This window comes from Cuculus canorus, chromosome 2 (genome assembly GCF_017976375.1).
Source record: "Cuculus canorus isolate bCucCan1 chromosome 2, bCucCan1.pri, whole genome shotgun sequence".
NCBI lineage: Eukaryota > Metazoa > Chordata > Aves > Cuculiformes > Cuculidae > Cuculus > Cuculus canorus.
In genome coordinates, this window is record NC_071402.1 from 123,235,785 (window position 1) to 123,262,471 (window position 26,687).

The following is a 26,687-nucleotide window of genomic DNA, read 5'->3' on the forward strand; positions in this document are numbered from 1 at the left end:
AGCTGCACCTATCTGTATGTGGAGGGCCTCAGCCACTCACTCTTTCTGCTCCAGTCCCTGTAACAGATCCTCACTGTCATGTCCTGCCCCTGCCTTCCCTTTAATCATGATCTGTAAACTCTCAGTCAGCTCATCCAATCCCAGGTGGAGGTCCATGCACTCCAGCTGGTCACCAGCAGAGAGGGAAACACTCCTTCCTTGTCTCCCCAGCCTGTCCTTCCTAAAGAGCCCGTATTCCTCCATTTCAGCACTCCAATCTACGTCTCCATGATGCCAAAGAGATCAAAACCCTGCAGGTGTGCACACGTCTTTAACTCCACTTTTTATTCTCCATGCTATATGTGTTTGCATAGAGGCATTTAAGTTGGGCCCCTTGATGAAGCTCACTTAGTGGCTGGAGGTCCTTTGTGTTTCTCTTCAGGTACTCTCCTGCTGACCTGTGATCCATCTTCAAGCTCTCGTCACCTATTGCTTTCACTACCATCAAACCTGTAGAAGCAGGATGGATTGGGGTTCCCCATTCCCAACAACTTTAGTTTAAAGCCCTTTTCACCAGGCTGGCAAGCCTACAACCAAGGATGCTCTTTCCCTTCTCTGACAGATGGACCACATCAGCCCTCAACAGACCAGGTTTCTCAAAGTGAGTCCTGTCCCATGGTCTAAGTAGATGAACCCCTGGCTGCAGCACCAGTCCTGCGGCCACTTGTTAAGTTAATTTGCCTGATTTGACTGGAAATCCCATCCCTTTGGCTGTGATTGATACAAAAATGCACCTGCACTCCAGAGTCTTTTACTGCTGCTTGCAGGGCTCTGTCATCCTTCTTGATAACCCTCAGACTGCTCCTGGCTATAACACTGGTGCACACAGGAGGAAAAAAAAGCAGTGGAGAGCAGTCAGTGGGCTGCACAATGCTTGGCAGCCTCTTGGTGACATCCCTAATACAAGCCCCTGGTAAGCAGCACATGTCTCTAGAGAGCGGATCCTTTTTCTTGTGTTCAAAATAAGATTTCACTCTTAGTGTCTACACGGTTAATCTGTATGTGAACTTTTTCTTTCTCAATTAGTCTTTCCTTTTAAATTAAGCAGGAAGTTAACTTACTTCTCCATACGTATCCATACTCACTTACTGATTATCGAAGACAAACAGAAGTGAAAGGCAGTTAAACAAATAGGTTCTTGTGTTTTGGCTCCATCTTTCACAGTTCAAAACTATACAAACAGTTCAACTGTATTACAGTATATTTGAGAAAATAAAGGCAAAGAAAAATGTGAAGTCAGCCTGTGATTAATTTTATTTGGAATACTTCACCAGATCTTAGGTGGTTCTTCTTCTATATAATCTAAAATAAAGAACTAAAAAACGGACTAACAATAAAAGTAAATTGCATCATGAATGCTTTAAGAAAAACTGAGAAAAATATGCTAATAGATTTGAGTTTGAAATAATCATCACTCGGTTAACCATAGAACCCAATACTTTGCTTGCAGGTGTTTATCCTACATTCTTTTAACATGCAGCGTGCGAACTCCCTAAAGGATTTTTAGCTACACATCATCTTTCAAAGTATCTGCTTGACTGAGTTCATTTTAAGGCTCTATGGTGCATACCGAGCTGGACTGAGTATGAATAATGCACAAAAGTGACCTCGATTTTAAGAAATCAGCACTACACTCAAATCAAAACATATTTAAATGGTCACTCAGCTAAATGCATATATTTTATCTGTTGTGTTGATTTGTTGTTTGGTTTTTTTAAGATACTAGGCAAGGATATTACTGCAAAAGAAATACTCCTTTCTAACAAGATAGAACAGTATCAATAGCGTAAGCAGTTTATATATTGCAGAGTTGAACATACAAGATTTGTCAGCCTTAGCTTACATGATATTCATACTACACTTATTTTTTTTGCCTTAAAATGAAAAAAAAACCCCACCAAACTGTATTTAATCCTTTCAGTGTCCCCTCACCTCTCTCAAGGTTGTAATATGCCAAACAGTAATATAGAAACGCTAAGAATATTCAAGCCATCAATTCTGATAGCCCAGTTGTAGAGACTCTACAAAAATGCATAATTTGTGATATAAACTATGTCTTTCTGTAAATGCCATGCAAACAGTGGTGGGCCAGGACTAAAAACAGAGCTTTTCTGGCTTTTAGGTCTCTTTGAAGAACAACACTAACTGTACCAACATTTCTCCCCAGTCTATACTTTTCAATTAGGACTAAAAGTCGGTAGGTGAAATTCCAGCAGCCTAGGTTTTGGGCTTTCTGAAAAAGTGAAACTGACTATGCATATTTATGGCCCAGCTGAATCTTGATGTAACAAGATCTTTTTCTGCTGTAGACAAATTAGATTTAGAATCGTAGAATCACAGAATGATTTGGGTTGGAAGTGACCTCAAAGATCATCTAATTCCCACCCCCCTGCCATGGGCAGGGACACCTCCCACTAGACCAGGCTGCTCAAAGGCCCCAGATTTAGATCCAATAGATTTAGCCCTGGAAGATGAATTTCTTACTGGCTTGAAATAGAGTTACCAACAGTGAATTTCACGTCGCTTCCCATCAACTTCAGGTGCAATTGGAAGACTACCAGCTGACAACATAGAGAAGGACCGTCTAAAAAGCAACACTTGCAGGTGTTTATCACAGGTTAAATGTTTAATTTTGTACAACACAGAACAGAACTCACTCCTGGCAAAATCATAATACTGAGGCACACAATCTGTCGCTAGCATCTGAAAGAACTTATCACCTTCTAAAACTGCTCCTAATCCATGCAGTTTGACATTTAAAAGTGCAGTCTCAAGATCTAACATTTACTATGCAAATTGTTTTCACCTCTCCCCCTTTTATTACGACTAGAAAATAAATATAAGTCCCTAATAATTACGATGAAGTGCAAGTACACCAATGTTCTTGGCCAGAGTTTCATTGACTTTTACAGGATGTTATAGATGTGTAAATGTTCATCACATTCTGAAGGGAGGACAGCATCTTTTATTGGTTAAGAAAATAAAAATCAGTGTATCATATAATCATAGAATCGCTTGGCTCGAAAAGACCTTTGAGATCATCAAGTCCAACTGTACCTGATCACTACTAAATCCTATCTCTGAGCACCTCATCTACTCACCTTTTAAACAACACCAGGGATGGTGACTCAACCACCTCCCTGGGCACCCTGTTCCAGGGCCTGATAACCCTTTCGGTGAATAAATTTTTCCTAATATCTAGTCTGAACGTCCCCTGGTGCACCTTGAGGCCATTCCCTCTCTTCCTACAACTGTTTACTTGGAGAAGAAATGCATGTCTTGCAAGACTTCTAATTAAAACAATGCTTTTCAACAGATATCACCGTCTCGCCTTTTCTCCCCGCCAACAAAATAAAACTTGTATTTTGATTTCCACAGGATTTTGCTTTCTTTTTTTTCCTTCAAATTTATTAGCTTCTGCAATCATACAGTCCATTTTATTGTTAAATCAGAAACAGTAAGAGAACACTCTAAGTAATTTTACAATGAGCATATCAGGTACAATACCTTTACATAATGTCAGAAAACCAAAACAGAACCAGAACAGCTTTTTTTTTTTTTTTTTGACAAACCTGCTTATTGAGATATCACCTATTCTGTAAGGAAGAAAATACTTGAAAAATAAAAAAGTTAAAATTTAGTTAAAAGCTTTATTTGTCTGGGAGCAATCTCATAAAACTCTTTTTAATATGAGCACTTCACTTCACAAAATGAAAAACTATTTACAACAGTTTGCTTGCAGTTTGGTCACATTATCTACACACATTTGCAGAAGACCTTAGGCAAAAAAGGTATGTATCTTCTGACATAGGCTATCAGACTGATTGCACATTTTCCTTTTACATAATGGCTCTCCTACAGTGCACTGAAGTCAGTGAACACTGTCTAATTACATTCTCATTTTAATTTATGGCTCAACAATAAAACCAATACCACTTCAAACCCAAATATCTGAGTGGCTGAATTACACATAGTGTGAAATGTGGATTCTACTTGTTTAGACCTGATTTTCGTTAAGAATAATTCACCTCACTAGCACAATTAACAAATTGTGCAAAGAAACAGAGGACCTGTGCATCTAATTCATTTGAAAATCAAGGCATCTTGTCAAATTCTATCAACTGATTTCCCTCTACTTGCAGCTCATCTAAAAAATGTTCATTTTCCTATGGCACTGCAATGAACCTCTCAGCACGCTATAATCACACTATCTTTTACATATATACTGTATTTTGGCCAGTAATGCAATTTCCATGTTACACAATATCATTGCCTTCACAAGCAGAGTTGCTACATACATTCACAGTTTCAACAGACTGTAATCAGCTTCTCCAGTTGTGCTTTAAAAATTCCAAATATCTTCCAACAGTAAGTGCAAAGCAAATGTCCTATGCAGCTACAATTGGTCACAGAGTTATAAACTCTATAATTACGAGAGGAGCATTCTCTCATTCTCCATTTTCATCACCTGCTTTTTCAGGTATGACCTCCAGACTTCGACGGGGTTTTGAGATTTCTGCATTTTCAGTGCCTGGCTTATTGAGTCCACATGAAAGAGTGGCATAATGGATTTGTTTCAGATTCTCCAGTGCTTCATTTTTAGCATATTTGAGAAGATCAGCTTGTCCCTGTAAGAAAAAAAGTGCAGTTAGAATGCAAAACTGATAACAGGTTTCTCTTTCTCCCCTACCTTGCCACCTGCCCCATTTGTTTCAGACCAACTGTGCAGTTGACATGATCAAAAAACAAAACCACAACACCAAAATTCAGAATTGGATTACTTTAAGTTAGTAAGAACCAAGCTCTTTGCTTGTTCTGAAGCCAACGAATTGCATAAACAAAGGGACAGTGATCATTTCTGCCTAACAGCTTTCTGTGCTGTATTTTCAACCCATGGGGACTACAAATGTTTCTGCAAAGAGAAAATTGTGCAGACTGATTTTAATACTTCAGGGAGCAGTTGAACTGATTTGGACTTGGTTCTCGGAGATTTTTTTTCCCTAGCAATACGATTCATTCAATATTAGCATGGCAAAGCATCACTGTCTGTCAAAGCACAAAATATGAAAATATAGGTTGGCAAGGAGCATGTAAAAAAGGACAGTGATGACAAAGACTTCACAGGACTGTTTGCAGGTCAGTACTATTGGTATCCCTCTTTACTTGCTCTCTTACTCTCCAGAATAATTAAGTAAATCTGTATGAGAAACTGCCCCAGACTTCGGTGATTTGACTCTGTCCTGCAGTATTAGCTACTCCAACTCTTTGTATTGATTAAAGCCCTCTAAAAGCAGCAATTCTCATGCAGCCTATGGACAGGGCAGTTCCTGCAACCATTATCTGCCTACCCTGCCCACATGCAGGGAAAGTGCAAGCCTGCAGCGCACAGTGAGCATATGTGCCCTACTGATGGACACAGAAAAGTTCACACAAACACATGCAGAAAGTCCACAAGGGCCGAAGAGATTGCATTGTGGCTGCAGTCCCAAGGGAGAACTGTCCCACAGCTTATAGAAAACCAAATCATGCCTCAATAATACCAAATCTTAAACCGTATCATTTCTAACTGAAGGGGAGAAAAGTACACGAACAAACAAACAAACAAACAAACAAAAACCCCAGGTACTATAGTTCCTTGAAACTGTGAGTTCCTATAATGTCTAATACAGTACAAATGCTGACTGCACCTTTTCCTGTAACTGGAGTATTTGTCCTGTGCAAATTCTGGTGCTTGACAGATGTTTTTCTTGAACAGATGTTAATGTCTCTTCTAGAGACATAATGGATAAATGGATAGGTTGCCTCTCCTCTGCTAAATAAGGTGAATTCCAACTTTACTTTCTGATTTAAAAAACAAAGGAGGAAAGGTCAAACAGCAGCCAGACAAAACCACGTGTGCACTCATGCTGATACTTCAACCTTTCTTCTTTAGCAACTCGCAACATAAACACTATCCTATGAAGTAAGCAGAATTACGCATCTGAGACACACAAACTGAAAAAAACCATTGTTTTCTTCAAAGAAATAATGCCATCCCTTCCTTTATCCAAGACTATAATAGCCAAAGTGGTTTTTTGTGACTATCAGACAGGGAAAAAAACCCCAGTAGTTCGCCAATCACGATACCAGCTTCAGTAGTATTTTCTTCTACAGAAAACCAGCGCTACTTTTTTCCAAACTGACAAACAACTAAAAGCTAATTTAAAACACTCCAGCAGACTAAATGAGTCATATCCGGAGTGCATCTGTTTCTAGCCCAAGTTCTATTTTACATGGATTAGTAGGATATAGTTCTGGAACTTTAATCAAGTTGTTTATTACAGGCAGAACTGCTAGCAACAGTCTGTTAATAAGGTTGCCCAAAAATTGTCATGTAAAAAAATCCTGCTTTCAGTTGCTTATATGCATGCCAAACCTCAACTACTTGAGCTGATACTCTTTATGCAGGATTTCTGTCATTGGCAGATTTTGTTATTATTACTGTTTAATATTATTCTTTAACCTCATCCATATGGTTCATTCAGTTCTGAGAATAGGGACAGTAAAATACTGACAGAATATTTTTATCAATCTTCCACCCTCCCTCCTCACTCTTGGGGTAGGGTCTTGTAATTCAAATTAGTTCAGGGACCCAGAGTAGTGGATCCAAGTTATTGGATTATAATAATAATAATAATAATAATAATAATAATAATAATAATAATAATAGTAAAGCCCAAGCAGATGTTGAACATGGTTAGTACAATCACTCAGCATTTCATTCTAGATTGTTCTTCATCCCCTGACAGCTCCAGCATGTGGCAAGACAATGCATATTCCATTCTCACACAATAATGAATATGAATTAGGAGAATAAGTTGGGGGTTTCCTGTATGGCTTCTCCAGCTTCTCTTGCCACCAACACCTAGTTTCCAGTGCAGAAAGTCCAAAAGCCAAATTGGAGGAAGGGAAGAAAAGGCCTGGGACAGGGACTCTGGTGAGGAGGTGGATGGAACAAAGGAGGAGGGCAAGAGCGATCTCTGGGACTGACCACTCGAGAAATCTAGGACTGCAGGAAGGGAAGTTGGACTGTACTTAACAAAGCAAGGACTAGATCTTACTGAAAGAGGAGATTGTGAAATAACAAAACCCGAACACAACGCAGCAACACTGGATTTGGACCAGACAGGTTAGTGGACAAAGAGAAACACTGAGGCCACATTCGGGACTAGGATGCAGAAAGAAAAGAGATTGACAAAATTCACCATGTTGAAAGAAGCCTGAAAATTATAATACAAGCAGAAGGACTGATGACATAAAAAGAGTGAGAGCTTGGTAATTAAACTATAGGCTGGTAAGAGAGAAAAGCAATAAAAATGCAGAATAGGGAAAAGACTGCAGACTTCAAGGGCTCAGAAGATTAAGTTTCTTTATACTCTATGCATTCTGTAGCAGCATAAGATCCTGATTTTCACTGCAGATGCTGTTGATTTAAAAATTAAGTTAACAGCACGGTTAGTTGACTAAAACCTGAAACAGGGGAATGTCTCAGATCTGTGGACTACGCAGAGGTTTTTCACTTTCTCACCAGCCCCAAATGGACGTAAACTACTTGCTCTGAAAATGACTATTTTAAAGCCAATACAAGAAACCTATCAACAGATGAAATCGTAGTCATGCAGATTTATCATAAGGAAGTATAAAACCCCCTACATTCTAAGAAATAACACTGGTCCACAGAGAAAACTCAATACTGGAATCTGGAGCAGGTGCAGAATCAAACCTTTATAGTTTCTCGCTATGTGGTAGGGCTGACTTTGTCAGGCTTTCACCCCAGATCTAAGTAAAAATGTAAGTGAATTTAGTCCTTAATGTTTTCTAGCAAACATACCACAAAACTGGAATTTATTCCCAGCACTGTGGTTAACAGGCAGTTTGTGATAATTCCCAAGTGGGAACAGGACCAATACAGGCCTTGCACACCACAAGTGCAGAGTACTGCAGGAGTGCTGTCCTCACAGCAGCACAAGGCAATTGCTACTCCCTTTCCTCCACCGTGGTTAAAATTCGCTAACAGAAATGAGTGCTGTGTAACTTTAATCTCTACTTCACATAGTGATGTTTACAAGCTTCAGAAAAAGAATAAAGCATGAAGTCTTTTTGTTGGCAGACATGAAAAAGAACGTAAAGAACAAAACTGATATTCATTCATAAGCTTTTAGTAAACAATAAAGGATGCGAATTAATATGGAAGCCCAATCCAATATCTTTCATAGGTCTCTGTCCCAATAGGCCTCATCAACTATTCTTGTCTTTATAAAAAAGTTGATATTAAAAATATTCTGTTTGTTCTGAAGGTTTTGGCTATCAGACAGTGGTTTTTTATGTCATAGTTCCTGAAGGGTAATTAAAACCAAAACGATTCCTATCAGTTCTCATACCTATGAAATATCATTTCAGAGTCAACTGGATATAGCATCACCTGGAATGTGTCAGCAAGCTAGCTTTACAATCTGGCATGTATTCACTGACAATTTTGGGTTAACAGGTTCTTCAGTGAGCATGTGAATGTGAAAGTAAAACTGTAGAGATGACATTTGAAATAACTGCACAGTACCTTATCTCAAAAAAACTTCCAAGAAACTGCATCGGTAATGACTGGGCTCTAATTCAGGTTCTGGGACCCAAAGCTTGGACCAGGAAAAGCAACCACTATCCCACTCACAGCGCATTTCTCTGAGTAGTGGCTGCTCGGCACAATGGGATACATTGCAGTGCTCCATGGCCAGCTGATGTGCTCCAGGTGCATTTACAGAATCAGGACATAAAAGACTTAACTTCTTAACACATATGACACTAAGCTGAGTGGTGTAGTTGCCACATCGGAAGGATGGGATGTCATCCAGAGGGACCTGCGCAGACTGGAGAAGTGGGGCTGTGTGACCCTCATGAGGTTCAACAAGGCCAAATGTAAGGTCCTACATCTGCGTCGGGGCAATCCCCATTTCCAGTACACGATGGGAGATGACGTGATTGAGAACAGCCCTGCAGAGTAGGACTCGGGGGTGCTGGTCAATGAGAAGCTTGATACGAGCCATCAATGTGCGCTCGCAGCTCAGAAAGCCAACCGTATCCTGCATCAAAAGAAGCATGACCAGCAGGTCGAGGGAGATGATTCTGTCCCTCCATTTCTCTCTCACGAGACCTCATCTGGAATACTGTGTCCAGTTCTGGAATCCTCAATGTAAGAAGGATATGGAGCTGTTGGAAAGGGTCCAGAGCAGGGCTACAAAGATGATCGGAGGTCTAGAGCACCTTCCATATGAGGACAGGCTGAGAGAGTTGGGTCTGTTCTGCCTGGAGAAGAGAAGGCTCAGAGGAGATCTTATAGTGACCTTTCAGTACCTGAAGGGGGCCTACAGGAAAGCTGGAGACGGGCTATGCATAAAGGCTTGTAGTGATAGGAAGAGGGGGAACGGGCATAAACTGGAGAGGGGAAGATTTAGACTGGATATTAGGTGAAGAATTTCTTCACCAAGAGAGTGGTGAGGCACTGGCACAGGTTGCCCAGGTAAGTTGTTCAAGGCTGGAGGTGTTCAAGGCCAGGTTGGATGTGGCATTGGGCAGCCTGATCCAGTGGGATGTCCCTGCCCATGGCAGTGGGGTTGTAACTAGATAATCTTTAAGGTCCCTTCCAACCCTAACTATTCTATGATTCTAACTTCTAAATATAGGTTTAATTAGGAGCCCAAATCCCATTAGTCCAGCAACACTAGTAGTTTTAGATATTTAAATGGAACTGGGATGTGGGAGGTTTTCTGAGTGCCTACAGGACTAGGCAGCACCTATCAGAGACTTTACAAACACCCTGTGGTGACAACAGTGCTGCCTGAACCCACTTGTAGATTCGGTCCATGAAGTATGCATAATTATTATTTTTTAATATATATATTTTTGAGAAGCAGCACATCTATAAGTGTCTTTAGTGTTCATTTACATATATATTCATAAAAATAACTTAGGTGCAGAACTAATGTCATTACAGAGATAACAGATGCCATGAACTGCATGCCTTTGCATGTTGTCTAATGTGACATGTCAGAAAACTCATAGCCAACAAGATGCATCTAACCAATACTAGAGTTTGGAGTCCCACCTTCATTCTGAGTACTTCCACTGAACTGTTCCTATGTGTTTAGAACAGCACTTCGATGCAAAGACTAATTTAAACACACCATTATGCTTTTCCTGCGGGCATCTCAAATTATTAGCCTATATAGGTTTTTTGCAAAGTTTTGCTATGCCAGTAAACTCTGTAAATTGTTACATTATGTTGTTTGTTAAGAGTCTGCTGCAACAGTACCTCAAGTAATTTTCTTTCTTCGATTGTATACTCTTTCTGGCAAGAAATGTGATTATCTATATTTAGAAAATGCGTTATCCGACTGAGTAATAATAATAAGTAAATTAGAAGCAAATGATCTTGCAAACTGCCTATTTGAAAGAGAGGGATATTCTAATACTATACAATCTCTAAATCTCTCAGGCAACAAAGGGCGCTAAAACAGACTAAATTTATTCTAAGTGATGTTCTGAGTTAAATAATAACCGTCCATAAGAACAGGGATGCGTGCACATACACATACTCATATGAAATTGAATTGAGGTATTTCAGCTGAATTCAAACATACTGTATCAATAACAATTTGGTCATATGGCTTCAAATTAGGAAAAATAAAATCCTTTAAAATAGTGATTGTCACACAAGTGTGCACACGCACATAGAGTTATTTAATAGCTATGTCAGATGTTCTTAACAAAGAGTTCCCCTAGAAATAAGCTGTCAAATTTGTTATTTTATCAAAGTTTCCATTGCATCAACTATATTCAAAATGCCCCAACTGAAAAAAAAAACAACTCAATATGTACCTTGAGGGTAAAATGCAGCTTAATTGGTTTGGAAAATACATCAGCTACACCATGTGAGCATTGTACAATTCTTCTATGAGGGAGCTGAGGATGGTGCTCACACAGAATTATCTACTAACGCTACAGAGCCACAGCAATTCCTAGACCATAGCCAAGAGATCATGTAAAATACTGTTCCTAATTACCAGAAGAATAAAAAGTTAAATCTATCAAAGCATGGTACTGTCCTTGGTGTGTTCATTGCTCAACTGTCTTGGTTGTTGAACAGCAAAATTTGGAGACAGTGAATAGACACAGTCCTGTTCAAGAGGGAAATTAATTTGACACAGGCAGGGAATTTGAAAAAAAAGAAATTCTGCAGGAGTCTCAGACTGTCACTCTTCTGATCGACTTTACCCTAAAAAATGTGGACATTCACTTTCCATTCCTTAGTTATTTTTTTAGAGAGCTAGAAAAACAGAAAAGGAAAAACATAGTATTTTATCAAAACTATGACTTTACATCTTTTTTTTGTCCAGACAGGAAGAGTAGTGCCTTAGAAACCAATAAACTTTTTTTATTTAATTATGATTACAGCCTATAGTTTAGCATCTTCAGTGAAAAAGCTCCATGTGTTAGTTCAAACAAATCGCAACCTCTAACCTTCTGTGCATCTAAATGTGAATAACAGCACTTAATACACGCCTACGTTAACTGCAGTATTTATAAATCACTTCTAAGATGAAATAACATACAAGAGCTTTCTGTAATAAGAACTCGTGTTAAAGTTTCAACAGAAAGGACCTTAATCTGTGAGCAGAAAAAAAACAAGTCAATGTTTAAGAGATTTTTCTCAATGATTTCTTCAAAAGGGGATAAGCTTAAGGGTACATACAAAAGACCTGCAGTGCTCTGAAGAGCCAGCTCTGCCATGCAGGTTCCCAATTCCTGGCTTACACAGAAATCACGATTTCACACTTCAGTTGCTCATCAGCTGCAAACCTCCCCACCCCCAACACTTATTTTCTGAATCGAAAGCAGGGATGAAGCAAAGGTGCTGCTGCTTCAGGCTACATTAAAATTGATTTGCCTATCCACACCAATATATATGACTTTCCATGGAAAAGTAAAGAAGGGATAAGAATTTATTTCCTTTACATTTGGCCAAACCCACTGAAGTGACTCTCTTCCTCTACTGTCTCAGCAGTACAGGAATGGCACTTGACACATACCATACACTGTCTTCAGGAAACTTCCCACTAATAAAGGAAAAGTGATAGTCTGGTCCCTTTGCCTATAAACAGAAGCCATACGCATATTTTTAGAATGTATTAACTGTACATGTAGTAATGAATTTCACCTCTTTTTGATTCTGTTCTGCATTGGATTTGTGCACTGTAACACAAGGAAGACTGGAGCAACAAGCAACACTGGGAAAATCTTAGCAGAAATCAACACGGAAAGCTGGAGAAATGAGGGTGTATTACTGCTTTTCTGCAGTAGTTCACTGTAAGAAGACGCAACAGGGAATTCTATTTTCAATGAGAACTAAAAATAAAAGAATACGTGGGATAAAATAATTTTCTTTATAATTAAAGCAGACTTTATAGTTTAATGTACTGATGAAATACTTGATTGAGTGGGAGAGAACAACTCATTAGTGGATGTAAACACAAAAATTGAATAATTTGGGCTGGAAGCACAGTGTCAAGGGAATAAATTAAGAGAGACAGTTTTGCTAATCCTATAAATTTTTATACACTCTGCTGAGATGAAAGACTAGTGATAAGAAACCTGAACTGTTTCACATTCTAGTTTCCTGAGGGTTGAAAGCTTTTTTTATACTTCATCACTTACCGTTCTGTCAAAACATAAGCAAATGTGCCTGACAAAATGCATAGAGAGTCTCTAACTCCTATATGCTCAGCTTACTCCAGTCTGGATTATTAATATAATTTTTATGTATTATTAATCACCATTCATCACTGACTCAAATAGCAACTTTTTCAGTAACTGCATTGACCTTAATATTCTCACTCCCTTTCCAACCACAAAGTAGGGTTTAAACAGCAGAATAGCTTCCTCTCAGCTTGAATTGCTTCACAGTAATTGATACTCATTGTTTCACCCACATATTCAAAATTATAGTGGATTCTGTTGATGTAAGGAGGTTGCAGGAAAACATCAGACAAACAACATTATATAACTGCACAGAGTAGAAAAGAAGAAAAAATGACATAGAGTCTGTTGTGCTTTCAAGGGATATAAACTAAGCCGAACATGGATATAAAAGAGAATAAATCCAGTTAAACTGTGACACAGAATAATGACCAGTAACAATATTAAAATGTCAGTTGTAAATGGAAAAATACAGTAACTAACCAAAGGAAGAGACTTTACCTTTAAAATTGTAATGTTCCACGTAAAACTTTCTACTGATTTTTGCAGTTTTCTCTCTTTTAAGCCTTCTCGTGCTCCTATATTGTGCAGGTTTTCATGAAACTCCATTGCTGTAGAGAATAAAAGAGGCAGGAATCTAGTGTCTATTTTAATGCATTTTTGTGACCACAAAAATAGTGATTTGAAACTGATAAAGGAAAAGGACAGTGAAAAAACTCCAGAAATTTTACTCTTCAAGTACAAATGCACCTGATCTAGCAATGTGCAAAGTTATACAAAACAGATCTCTCTAAGCCAAAATACACACTCAAATACCTCTTGGGTCACTGCCATACAAAACAGTAGCAAAGCAAACATTTACTATAAAAAGAATATTCTTTTACAACTGGGTTTTTTTTGTGCCTTATGTAAAACACTTTTTATGAGTTGCTCTAGAATAGGAATAGTAATTTCATTAAATACTCTATCCCAAAAAATTTCTTTGGTGCCTTGCTCTTCTATGCACTAACTTTACATCAAAGTTGCCCAGCTAACAGTTTACATGCTGGGGGCAGCCCAGAAAATAACCTTTTCACCTTACTCTTGAGGAAAAAAGGAATAGCTGTGAAGGAGTGTCAAGTGAAGAGCCAAGGACATTCTACCACACCCATGTAAACTAATGTGTCCACAAAACCCATACCTGACAAACTCCAAACCAAAAATTTTTGGCAAAATTCAGATTTCTTTCATCTAAACACTAAGTAGAGTGACCAGAGCTTTAGTTTTAACCCAGCACAGCGCACAGCTTTAAGAAAAATAATTTGTTTTCCATGCTGCTGTTACAAGTCAGATAAAAATAAATTTGAAACAGTTTCCTTCATACAGGGGAAATAAAATGTCCCTCCACAGGTACACACATCAACCCAGCACGGATTACAGCAGCTCTCCTATGGAAATCATACATTAAATCGAGCTCTCAGGGTCTCCATCAGCAAAAACATAAAGGGTACTTTGAGAGCAAAACTTGGCAGGAGGTTGTGACTTATGTGACTTATCTATGAAGGCAAAGCCCAGGAGTAGCTTAATTCCAAATTACAATTTAACCATTTTGATTGAGATCTTCTATTTGCCACTGAGTATATGTGTTTCAAAATTTACCTGTAATTAACTACCACGGAATAAGCATACAAATCTACAATGGCTGTCAATTCTACAGTAGACTGATTTTAAGGACATCATAGTACCCATTCTTTGTTATGTCTCTAGCCCACTCATGCCTCACTACAAGGAAGAGGTATGACTTGTACATTCAAGGGTTAATTGATCACTCCCTTACCTCACTCCCATGAAACAAAGTCAGATCATCCTACCAGGTCACACACATGTAAACTCCCATGTATATACACATATGCACACATTTTAAAAAATATTCATAAATTCATTTGAAAGACAAGATTGTTCTTCTTAGCTTTTCTTACTATTTTAAATTTTACTACAAAGAAAATAAATGGCAGATTTCTTCCCTGAATCAAAGTACTGTATCACATTTATTTCAAATGCTTCTCTATAGCACGGATTTTACCTCTACAGTACAGCCTCAAGCAAACCATTTATACTATGTTTCCCCCAAAACAGGCTTCTAACCAGGTGAGGAACTAAAGTTTATTCATCCACCGCTGTTTTTAAGTATCTATTTCCTGTTCACACTATCCAAAATAATGAACTCCAACATGATCATGGAAAGATTATGCACAGATCCCTATTTACAGCATTACATTTCTAGAGCCACCACAAAAATACAGATTTTTCTGATCTTCAGCATGAATTCTGAGACCACACTGCTAAACTCTTGGAGTTCTGTACCTCATTTCCATCCTTATAAATATTGCCCTTTAAATCCATGGGTACTATTCACCGATAATAACCTTGACCTGAAGCTGCTCACAGAGAGATAAAGAATAATGCTGAGTGCCTGCATGATTGATGTGAAATTGCTTCTTTGTAGATTTCAGATTATTCTTATGTATACAAAGTCAGTAGTATCCCAGATGCTGAGAAAAAGTAACTCTTTTCCAGTTGCCTGACTACCTTCCCTGGTGACTCTCCGCCTTCCTCATACTCATGCTATGTTACATTTTTGTTCTGGCAAAGCCATTCCACACCAGCTAAATATTTGCGGCAGTTAGCAGCAACATCTCTGTGCCCTTTTGAGGAAATGAAACTAAGTCGGATCATCCCACCAGGTCACACACATGTAAATTCTCAAGAAGTGCCTCCTGCATAAACGGCACTGATCATCTCCCATCCCCAACAATTCTTACAGACTGGATAGGGCAACTCCTCATTAGCCTGCTAAACTAAAGCTATCCTACACTAAGTCTAAATGTAAAGCCCGGGACAAGTAGATATGATTTTTATTTTTATTTCTATTACTAGTTTTTCCATCTGCTGAATGGAATGAATGATATTCACTAAGCAGTATATGGACAAATTAATTTTAGAGCATGAATGCAGAACAACATTTAACTGTTGACTGTATCTCTCTTGGAATTCCCCTTCTATGTCCCTGCCTGGTTTTCTTACATTTTCCTTTGGAACTATTTGATGCACTACGACTGCAAAGTAATAACAAAAGTGTTATACTCCAAAATTAAACTGATTTTATAGCAGATTAACAGAAAAAGGAAAAAACAGGAAAGAGCTTTTAACTTACTGCTAAATTAATACAATCAAAAATATGTCCATATAAACTCATGTAAAAGTGCTTTTAAGATAAGATTGCAAATAAAACTGAATGTGATTTTTTTTAATAAATACACAGAATTTTGTATTGCCCTGCAAGTAAAAATTCACCCTTTCACTCTCCTCAAAATACAGTAAGCAAATTACTTTCATGGGGCTTAATTACTTCTAGAATTATTAGTCCATTAGTAAGTTTGAACTGCCTGAGAGCTCCTGGATTATAAGAGACAGAATACTAACCTGATTTATCACTCTTAATATATTTCTGCATATGCCACCTGCTTAATTCAAAAAGCATAAATTACCCACGTTTTCCATTTATACTTGCAGATATTTAAAAGCATGTCAGCTACAAGTTGCTCTGTGATCACAAAGATTACATACAATGTGTGTTCAGATGGAATTTCCTGAGTTTTAATTTGTGCCCATTGCACAAGAGCTTTTCTCTATAATAAAATTATTATTGATTGTTGACTTAAGCCAGAAAGCCCAGTTCTAAAAAAAATATTTTGATTAGAGACGTCCGCTTTACTAAAATCCTTGTTTACATAGCATCATTGAGGTTGGAAGGCACATCTGAAGACTGTGTAGTCCAACCACCTTGCTGAAGGCAGGGTCAGGTAGAGCAGATTGCCCATGACTGTGTGTTCAGTATGGAGAGTCCACTCTCTGGACAACGTCTTCCAGTGTTTGACCACTTAGGATTCCCACTGAGCCTTCTCTACTCCAGGCTGGAAAATCCCAGCTCTCTCAGCCTATCCTCTTATAAAAGATGCTCCAGCTCCTCAACTCATTGTGGCTGCATCCTGGACAGTAAGTCTGTATCTTTCTTGTACTGGAAACCCCCCAAACTGGACTAAACACTCCAGATGTGTCCTCACCAATGCTGAGCAGAGGGGAAGGAGCTCAGTCTTCTGGCAATGTACTTCAACTTGCTGTCTGCCAGGACATCCAGGTCCTTTTCTCTGAAGCTGCTTTTCAGCCAGGCAGCCTCCAGCCTCTACTGGTGCATGGATGGGGTTATTTCTCTCCAGCTACGGGACTTGTTACCTCCCTTTGCTGAACCCTTCTCATGGGGTTCCTGCTAGCCCACTTCTGTTTGTCCAAGTCCCTCTGAGTAGCAGCACAACCACGTGCTCTATCCAACCTCCTCCAAGTTTCCTATCTTCTGTCAGTTGCTGAGGATGCATTCTACCCCACTATCCAGGTGATAAAGGAAGGAGTTTAAACAGTCGCAGCTCCGGAATCAACCCATAGGGCACACCACTAGTGACTGTTCTCCAGGTGGACTTCATGTTGATCACAATGCTCTGAGCCTGGCTGCTCAGCTGGTTTTCAGCCCACCTCACTGCCCATTTCTCTGATCTCTACTTCCTTAGTTCGTCTATGAGGACATTACAAGACCAGACTGAAAGCCTCAGTAAAGTAAAAATAAAATACATTCAAATGTTTTCCCCTCCTCCATTAACCCTGTCACCTCATTGTCGAACGCTGTCAGGTTTGTTAAGCCTGATTTCCCCTTTGTAAATCTATGCTGACTTTTCTCAGTCATCACCTTGTCCTTCATGTGATTGGAAATGGTTTCCAAGAGGATATACCCCACCACCTTCCCACGGACTGAAGTGAGATTGACTGCCTTTGTCCTACATTTCACCCTTCTTGAACTTGTTTACATGAGGTAACTCTACTGCTTATGACAGTGCGATGATGTTTCAAATGTCATTACTTGATTCCCTTCTAAGCTTCCGCTTGTGGACTATTAGGGCACTTAGTTGGCATAAGTCGCATTAAGAAGTCCAGTCACCCCTACCCCACTGCAACAGCTAGCTGACAGAAGCCATACAATTTTCTAAGTGCTTGCAAAACAAAACCACTTCCAATCTTTCATAATTTGCTTCAAGTCTTCCATGTTAAAGGTCAGTTTCCAGTGAAAATTCACAGTGAATACTGTAAGTCATGTAAGCACACTGCAATATATATAACAAAACAGCAATAGCACAATTCAAGAACAGGTTTTTAAATTGAACAAAATAATGCAAACAAATTTTCCCAGTCATAATCGAAGATTTCAAAGCACATCCTTCTCCACTGCAGTACATCTGCTGGTTTTGAAGCGTTCTCATAAGCAATCCTTCCAAATAATTATTTTCGTCTTCACTGCTGAATCACATTTCTGCTTCCCCGGTGAATTCATTTAGTTTGAATTTGACAATCGTCTGAGCTTTTGACTCTCTCTCAGACCCTCCCCACAACCCTGGAATGCATTAGATGGCTTTAACACTTCTTCATCCCTCCTGGGAATACCTTACCATTCAAGATACTCTTCTGAAATTTTATGCACAGTTCTTTTCTCCCATTTTCAATTACTTCAACCAGCATGAGGAAAAGAGAAGTGCTATAATGCTAATCAATGCAACAGAAACCCTATATCATGTGAAGAGACTTAATAATTTGTTTGTTTGGTCTAGAAAAAAGAAAAGCAGAAGAGGAGTAATTGTTCTCTAGATACACATCAGTCAAGTAAGACCTTGGACATTTCAGCTAAGAGTCATTTCAGCTAAAGGACAATATTAGGACTAATGCCCCTCAGTGACATTGAAATTTATGTAAAATTTATAACCATCACAGATGTAGTTCTGTAAGCAGCCTTGAAAAGGAGGAAAATTACTCAAATAAAAATCTAATATTCATTTTAACACAAAACTTGACATGATCAATTTCCAAAAACTGTACTGGGAGTAGACATCAAGACCTTCCAGTCCTGTGTTTTCTCAACCTGCACGATGAATCCTCTAAATAAAATTACATGGGAGACCTAAGCCTGCATATGTCTATGAACTAAATGAAAACTGGTATAACAATATAGCAATTGGGATGTCTTATTGCCATGATGTACTGCAATAATAGAAATCTCTTGGAACTGACCATATTTATTAAAACATGACATACTAGGCAACATAAGTGAGTCTGCTACTTTTAAAATAAATGAAGGATATATATTGCACATGCTATACAAGTAGCCTTAAATCACTGAGCTGCATGTGTTTATATTTTTGTTTTTCTTACTCTACAATATATATATCTTTGTTTGAAACCTCTGATCAGAAGAGTATTTTTATTAAAATCAAGACATGAAAAAAGATTGAAACATGGGGAATTGTAGTGTGTGCGTAAGGAAGGAGTTCAGACTGTTTGGAACAGTAATTTGGAGGCAATACCATAAAGCCCTGACATAAAACCTCAGTTTATAGGAAAAAAAAAAATCATACCTTTTCTTTAACTGAGAGTTGAGATACGCATTTTTCAAGGAATCCTTAGCAAAACAGGAAGCACAACTCTTGCTATACTGTATTTCTAAAGCCAAACTTCTACTTGACATACTCATTTGTTTTCTTTGATGAAAGCTTTCTTTCCAAGAGCATGATTTACAACCTAGTTGAGACATGACTACACAACAGGTGGGCTCCTTCTGGTATAGGATTTTTCTCTTAACAAAGAGCTTTATCAATCAAATACCACAACTTGGGCAATAAATGTATATACTGAGTAGGCCTAAAATGAAATGGGTAGCAAACAACATTAGTCTATACTTATATAAAATACACACCATTAATACTGAAAGTAAGCACTTAACTTCTGTCAAGTCAAATATATTTTATTTCACTCTTGGTAGAACGCCTCAACTTGAAAGCAAATTAAATACTTTTCAAAAGAGTAATAAACAGTAAAAATTAAATAAACATTAAATATTTCCAAAATGCAAGGAGAATACCATATAGTTCCTGATTAGGTTATGACATATTGCAGCTCAACTATTATATGTGCATTTATCTCGAATGATTACGAAGTTCCTGTGAATACTTTGCATACACAGATTTGTTCTTTAAAAGGGAAAAAAATCCAAGAAAGTGCTTCATACATTAAAACATTTCTTCCTATACTGCATAGGTTAAATGGCAATACAAGAAAGCAAAGAACTCTAGGAAAGAATTTAAGCTGTAAGTATTCGTTTCCACATATAAATATTTAATCTGCACATACAACTACTACATCTTTGAAATCCAAGGCTTTAATTTTTTACTGCATTAATTTATTTCAAATTATATTCCCCAAACTCTCCCCAAACCTCACAAACAATTTCCTCTTAAAACAAAGTTTATCAGAAAAGCAATTGGGAAAGGAGTCTGGTTATCAGAACACATCAACAATAATTCAAATAAATGATGTTAAAGAAGCAACAGAAATCACTATGCCTGTAAATTCTCACATATTTTGCTTACAGAACACTTCTCACACAAAGATTTAAAATGAACCCTAATAAATTCAGACTTTGAGCACCTTTGTATTATCTATCACTAACTGCAAAGCCTGAGTTGTAACCAGAACAAGGATTAGATTATCCTCAAGTATTTCCAAGCACCTGTTTCCCACTGAAGTCACCCAAACCATTTTACATCATAACTTGAGAATCACAATTTCTTTGCAGATTCCAAGTGTGCTGTGCTTCAGCTTCAAGAAGGTCCAGGTCTGAATTATTTGCATTCAAAATATCTAGTTTAATACTAGATAATATGTTACCTAAATTAATTGTGCGGTATTTTTTTAATTATTTCAACATTCTTGGCAATGTGCAGTATCTCAAGAGAAGTGGAAATGTTCCCTTCACAGACAGCCAAGTACTGCCTCTATTTAGATGGTTAAAAATATATTTTTGTGCTTGCTACTCCTTTATTTTTTAAAGTAGGAAAGAAACTCTATGCCTGAGACAACTTTCTTACCCAAACATTTCAAACAACAAAGGCATCACGGCCTGTCAAAAACTATCCCCTCTCCACGGACAAAGTTAGTATTTAGTCACCTAATCCAGACTCATATAGTTCCATATGGAATTATAATAATTCCGTTTTCAACGCAAGATATTTTCTTTTACAACATAAGATGGTTACCGATTTCTTCATGGAGGAGAGATTCAAAGTAGTTCCAACACAGACCTTACTCTGCTGTGAAGCTACAAAGAGGACATCTGTGACATCTGGCCTTGATGTAATTAAAACTTAGTTACACCCAAGAGTTAGGTAAACCGCTCCACCTTCCCCAAACACTTTCAAGAACACTCCTATGTAACATTAACCTTCTAGACACCAAAGTCAACAAAAAGTGTATCAAGCTACGAAACACATAAAACTCACACACCAACACTTTTTCTGCACCTCTAAAAAAGCAGTCTTCACTATCCCACATATGAAGCCACAGCTTAAATGTGGCTTCTAATTAAAACGCAAGGCTTGCTAATGAGAGGCAGTATTTTGGAAGACATGGATTAACAAATCACTTTTTCTGCATCTTAAACTCTTTGTTTGGGTGGACTCTAAGTCTAAAACCAATTTATAATACATTGCAAGTAACAGGAACAAACAGTAACAGAAACAGCTCAGTAAACACGTTCCGTTGAAAGGCTTAAGCAGTAACAGCGAGGAACTGAGAGTTATATCTATCAGAACAAAACTGATTTTACAATCTTATTTTTCAACTACAAGAGGTATCTGCAGTGCTTGTATGGCCACCATCCTAAACTTTTCTCCATGAAGCCGAGACACAACTTCTTCCCAATGGATATTATGTCCTATGTTTATCTTTGACAGCATTTAGAATGGCTGAGTATTCCCTCACTTGAAACTGTACCCTGTTTCTGACACCACTGAAGGAACACTTTGAGTACATGCTAGAAAATGTACTCATCTTATGTTGCCTCCTACTTGCACTACTTAATAAATCAAGTCCCTGCTGGTTTAGCCACTATACAGGTGGAATAAATAAGACAGTGTCTGCTCCAACAACTTAGAATTGAAGTATGAGGGGAAAAAAAAAAGAGAACAGATGGATAAATAAAGAGTGGAGAGTACAAGGAAGCAATGTAAACTGTTCTGGTTAAGGTGGTAGGAGGACATGTGTCAATCTACCTATATTCGTGGAATAATTTTAATATCTAGTTCGAAGAAAGTAGTCTGGTGGATGTTTACATTGAGCCTGTGGAACAACATGATAGAATGTATGATGACGACGGCTGACAATCTATCAGGCAGTGGTAACTCTTGCTTACAAGTGAGCAAACACCAGAAAAGTGAAAGCAGTTCAGTCCTGATGTACAATGAGGAAAAGGCAGAGAAATGAATATAGGGACAGACATCATCAAAAGGACAGCCAGGAAAAATATGTACATAAAGCAAAACCATAATGGTCAAACTCAGAGAAAAGGACAGTGTAGCCATACAGAAAGAAAACCATACAGAAAGAAAGCAACTGAATGATCAGCACACAGTGCTGGAATATGTATTTATGCATGGTATTGGCAGTAAATTGACACTGTTAGAACTGTATACAATAACTTCATTTCCTGGATTAAAACAGAAAACTAGAGACCATTTACTGTAGGTATTGTCAAGGCTACTTATTCCCCTACACACATTAATTTACCCTTACTGATGTTACATTTGAAGCATTGCTTTATAACTCTCAAGTGTCACAAGATCCTCCTGTACTGTTTCAAAGTCATATCAACACTTGATTGTGTTCAATAATTCTTTGTCACCAGCAGACTGTGTTCGCTCATTATTTGCCTCACCCCAATCATTTAATGAATACTTGGAATGTCACGTCTTTTTCAGCTCTCGCTGCTAAACAACAGAAGGAATTCCTCAACCGTGGTTCTCTGTTCTTAGCAGTGTTCAGGCAGTATTTAATTATGAAGCAAAATAATGCAATGGAAGATGCAGAAGAGCAGTAGAAGAATTATGTCAGTTGAGTGCAAAGGAGGTTAGGGATACAGTGATATGATCTGGACATTCACATTCTTTACTCTTATACAGGAGCACTTAAACAGATTAAGGGGATGGACTGGGTTATCTTTAAAATCTCCTTAGCACCTTCATTCTGTTTTCTTGCAGGATCTTTAGCTGGCTTAACAGCAACAAAACAAATGCCAGTGTTAAAAAATTGAGAAGTACAGTGGGAAGTAAAGCAAGATTATGCCCCCATATATTTTCATTAGTTAATGTATCTAAAATGCTTTCAATAACTATTTAACTAAGAACAGAATGTGTTGAGCTGAAGTTGATATGCTAATACGAAGAAAACAGAGAAGTTTTTTCATGTGGTTTAAAGAACCAAAATGAGGAGAGAAGTTTACAGTTAAATGTTCTTAGGGAACACTAACAGCAAAGCACTTGAATTCTGTAAAGTGCCATCTCAAGAATCATATATTTGCTTACTCAACAAGTCATCAACCTAAGTGACAAATAATGGTGCATTTATTTTGAAGTTATTTCTGAATTTTAGAGGAGTCTTATTAAACTTAAGTTAGAAAATGGTTTAAGAGAACAAGTCTACTTTGTCTTTTTAACAGACTCCTTTTACAAGCTGGTTCATGACAACAAAAATTTACTGCTTATTGGCAGCCTAAGTATCTCTTCTTATTTTAGCAGCTGTTTCATTCTTTGAGCCACAGAACAAAAAAGCCCAGACAAGGGCATAATTTTGCTTTTTACTTATCAAGAAACTACATAGGAAAACGTATAATCTTTTACTCAGAACTAAATAGAGAGCGTGTACTGAGATCATGAGATCAATTACACATAAGAAAATCTTTGAAAACCACTGATATTAAAAGGTAATTCAATTCAGCTCATTCATCTTAAAAAGTACTTCGACCCTGCAGGGCTAAGGCTGCCCTAAATAGCAGGATCCATTACATAATCCACACTTAGGCTTATGTCACCAGGTTGGAGGTTTCTCATTTAAATAAGATCAAAATCTCCACTATTTAGCGTGGCCTTTAAGTCTTTAGCATCCTTAAACAAAGGATTCTTGGACCCAGCTGCCTTTCATGTAAAATAAGGTGGTATGACTCAAGAAAATCAAACAAGTTTACTGGAATCCATATAAACTAGTAGAAAGCAATCTTTTCTGAAGGGTAACAATTCTAAAATATGATGTAAAGTAGGCAATTAGGTTTTGCCTTACCTCTAACCAAGGATCTAAACAGCTTCAGATACTGATGAAGCTAAAAAGATACGGCACGCTGTCACCACAAAAATGGGAGAAATTCAAGACGTAGGTGTACAAGTCTGTAAAACAACATCCTTCTGGCACAATGATAAGATTTTGAGTTTGGTATTTTAGATAAATCTCTGCATCTACCAACAAGATATGTAAGATTATATTTTGTGACATATGGTATTTATGAGTATTTATTTTGACAACTTGAAGTAAATAGGAAAAATTAAACTTTTCAAGTATTTTGACAGTTCTATGGTTTGACTATAAAATTCATGGAGTCTGAAGAATGTATGCTGAGAACAAAGGGGAGAACTAGAAATTCAGAGTGCATAAGCCTTCCTACTGCTGATCTGAGTTGGAAAACACTGCAAAAATAAGAGAGTTTGTAAAGGAAGGGTAAGGGTGGAAGAGCATTAATTTTTCTTTTCACAAAATGTGAATGAAGAAAAGAGACTGAAATTAATAGGAGAGCTGAGAAGCAGATAAAAGAATGGAAGAAAAACAAGGAAGATTATGTGAGCTGCAGAATGCTGTGTATCAGATAGATAAAAATGTATTTGTATATAAAATGCTTTTGTCCACACCGGGTCATGCAATACATGGTTGTAGACACTTTGACTTTCTGGCAGACTCCCTGTTTCTGATGCAAAACGTGATGTATCATTACTCTAAGCAAATTCATAACGTTTAAAAAAAGTACTTAAGAAAGAGCAAAACAAGCACAATTAAGCAGCAAAGCCAGAGATGCTCTTCAAAATAAGAGGGAAACTTTCAAAACTCAAAGTCCTGTTCAAATGACAAAACCATTACAAAATATCAGGTGAAAGAAAGGCTATTTGTGAAAGGATCAAGAACAAGCTACACAATCTATTTCAAATACATATCAGAAACAGGAAAAATTCCAGAGAATCTGTGGGACCAAAAGGTCATAACAAAGTTTTAAAAAGCATAATTTCTGCATGCGTGTGGTTTGAAATGCCTGCCACAGAAGGCACATATAATTATCTGCAAAACCAGTTTTACTCTGAATAGATCAAACAGTAACAAATGAGCAGAACTAGAGGGTATCCACCCAGAGAAAAGCAGAGATGAAATAGCTGAACTACTGTCATGTAATTATCAGAAGGCAAGCACTGTACTTCTCTAACACTCTTGAAGATATTAAGCCTACTGTGAGAAAACAGGAAAAGTTCTCACATAGTAAAAGTGCAGACAGGAGTAAATGATAAAAAGATTTCATTATGAAGGACCATCATACTCTTTCTTTCCTGTAATCCTATGTTTGCATTTGTGGAAATTATTACATTGACATGCTGCTCTCCACATATAAAATGTTTGTGATTTCTAAAGTCAAGCTATAATTCTATGGATCTTTGATTTCTATGATTTTAAATGTCCTTTTCACTGTTATTGAGCATGCCCAAATTGCAGTAATCTGTTTTGTTTGGGATTTTTTTATTGTTGGGATTTTGGAATTTGTTTTTCTACAGGTGAATAAATAATACAATCAATTAAGGAAGGAAGGAAGGAAGGAAGGAAGGAAGGAAGGAAGGAAGGACAGACGCAGTAAGTTCTTTGTAACATTATTAAATAACAGCTTCTACTCACCTGCTTTCTGACACTGTACTATCTTCTCGTATAAGCTATCTGTATTTTCAACTAGAGTCCTGATGGTCTGAATCATCTGTAGAGAAAATAAATTAAAACACAGAGAAATATAAGTAAAATCAGTTTTTACTGAAAATTCTTAATCTGTAAAAGATGCTCATATTTGAACTCAAATCAATAATCTAATTTTGTTACCGTAATGAATACAATCATTTTCCTGGCCATGACCAGGTAGAGAAGTGCTCTAAATCTGGCATAAAGACATAAAAAAAAAATTGCTGGTTTTGGGCTGCGATCTGTAAACACTGAAGTTAAATATCTACTCCATAATTCATTGCCTATCAAAGCAAGTGGAAATTATACAACTATTTACCAGGTAATTCGCTTTTGGTGGCTTGGGTGAGATAACCTGGATGCAGGTTTCCTCTTCCTCACTCACTCCGACATTCAGGATGATGACCACTCACCACCCAGTGCTTCCTTTCTCCTAGGAATCATCCCATTGCTTTTCCAGATTTGTTCCTCTACATTTTCCCTTTTTGTGGCTTGACCTGTACATATGTATGAGACAACACTCTATGGAGGAAAACAAATCACTCGAGGGTGGTACTGGAGGATAAGGAAAAAAGATCATTCCTTTACCTGGCCTTTCTAAATAAAGAGCCTTTCCTGGAAGCTCAGCTGAAAGCACACCACTTAAGATGGAACTGTGCCTAGGGTATGTATTCAGAAGTAATGGCTTTGCTTCACACCTTACCCAATGACGTCTCTGGTATTGCACTCAAGCAGATTTCTAGTCACGAAAACGATGACTGTTCCACATGTTACTTATGTGGGTGTTCATGTGGAACTTTATTTTCCTTAGGAGATCACAACTGCTGTTAGGAGCAGGAACGTTTCATGGTACGGGGAAAACAAACCAAACCTCTCTTAGCACTCTTCCTCAGAGAAAAACTACTTGAAGAGGCTTGACTACA

The 26,687-nt window shown here is 37.8% G+C and overlaps 1 protein-coding gene across 4 annotated transcripts in view; it reads right to left on the reverse strand.

Moving 5' to 3' along the window:
* Positions 1-1,955: 1,955 nt before the first annotated feature.
* PLCL2 (phospholipase C like 2) overlaps positions 1,956-26,687 on the reverse strand; it is a 97,266-nt gene continuing 72,534 nt past the window's right edge. For 2 of the 4 annotated variants that reach the window (XM_054057851.1, XM_054057850.1), the window contains 3 exons: positions 25,711-25,786; positions 13,327-13,436; positions 1,956-4,667 (listed from right to left, as the gene is read on the reverse strand). In XM_054057851.1, the coding sequence (XP_053913826.1) occupies positions 4,488-4,667; positions 13,327-13,436; positions 25,711-25,786 (366 nt within the window). In that variant the 3' untranslated portion in view covers positions 1,956-4,487. Of the gene's footprint in view, positions 4,668-13,326; positions 13,437-25,710; positions 25,787-26,687 lie in introns of those variants that run through there. The other 2 variants (XM_054057852.1, XM_054057854.1) reach the window with 2 other exon arrangements.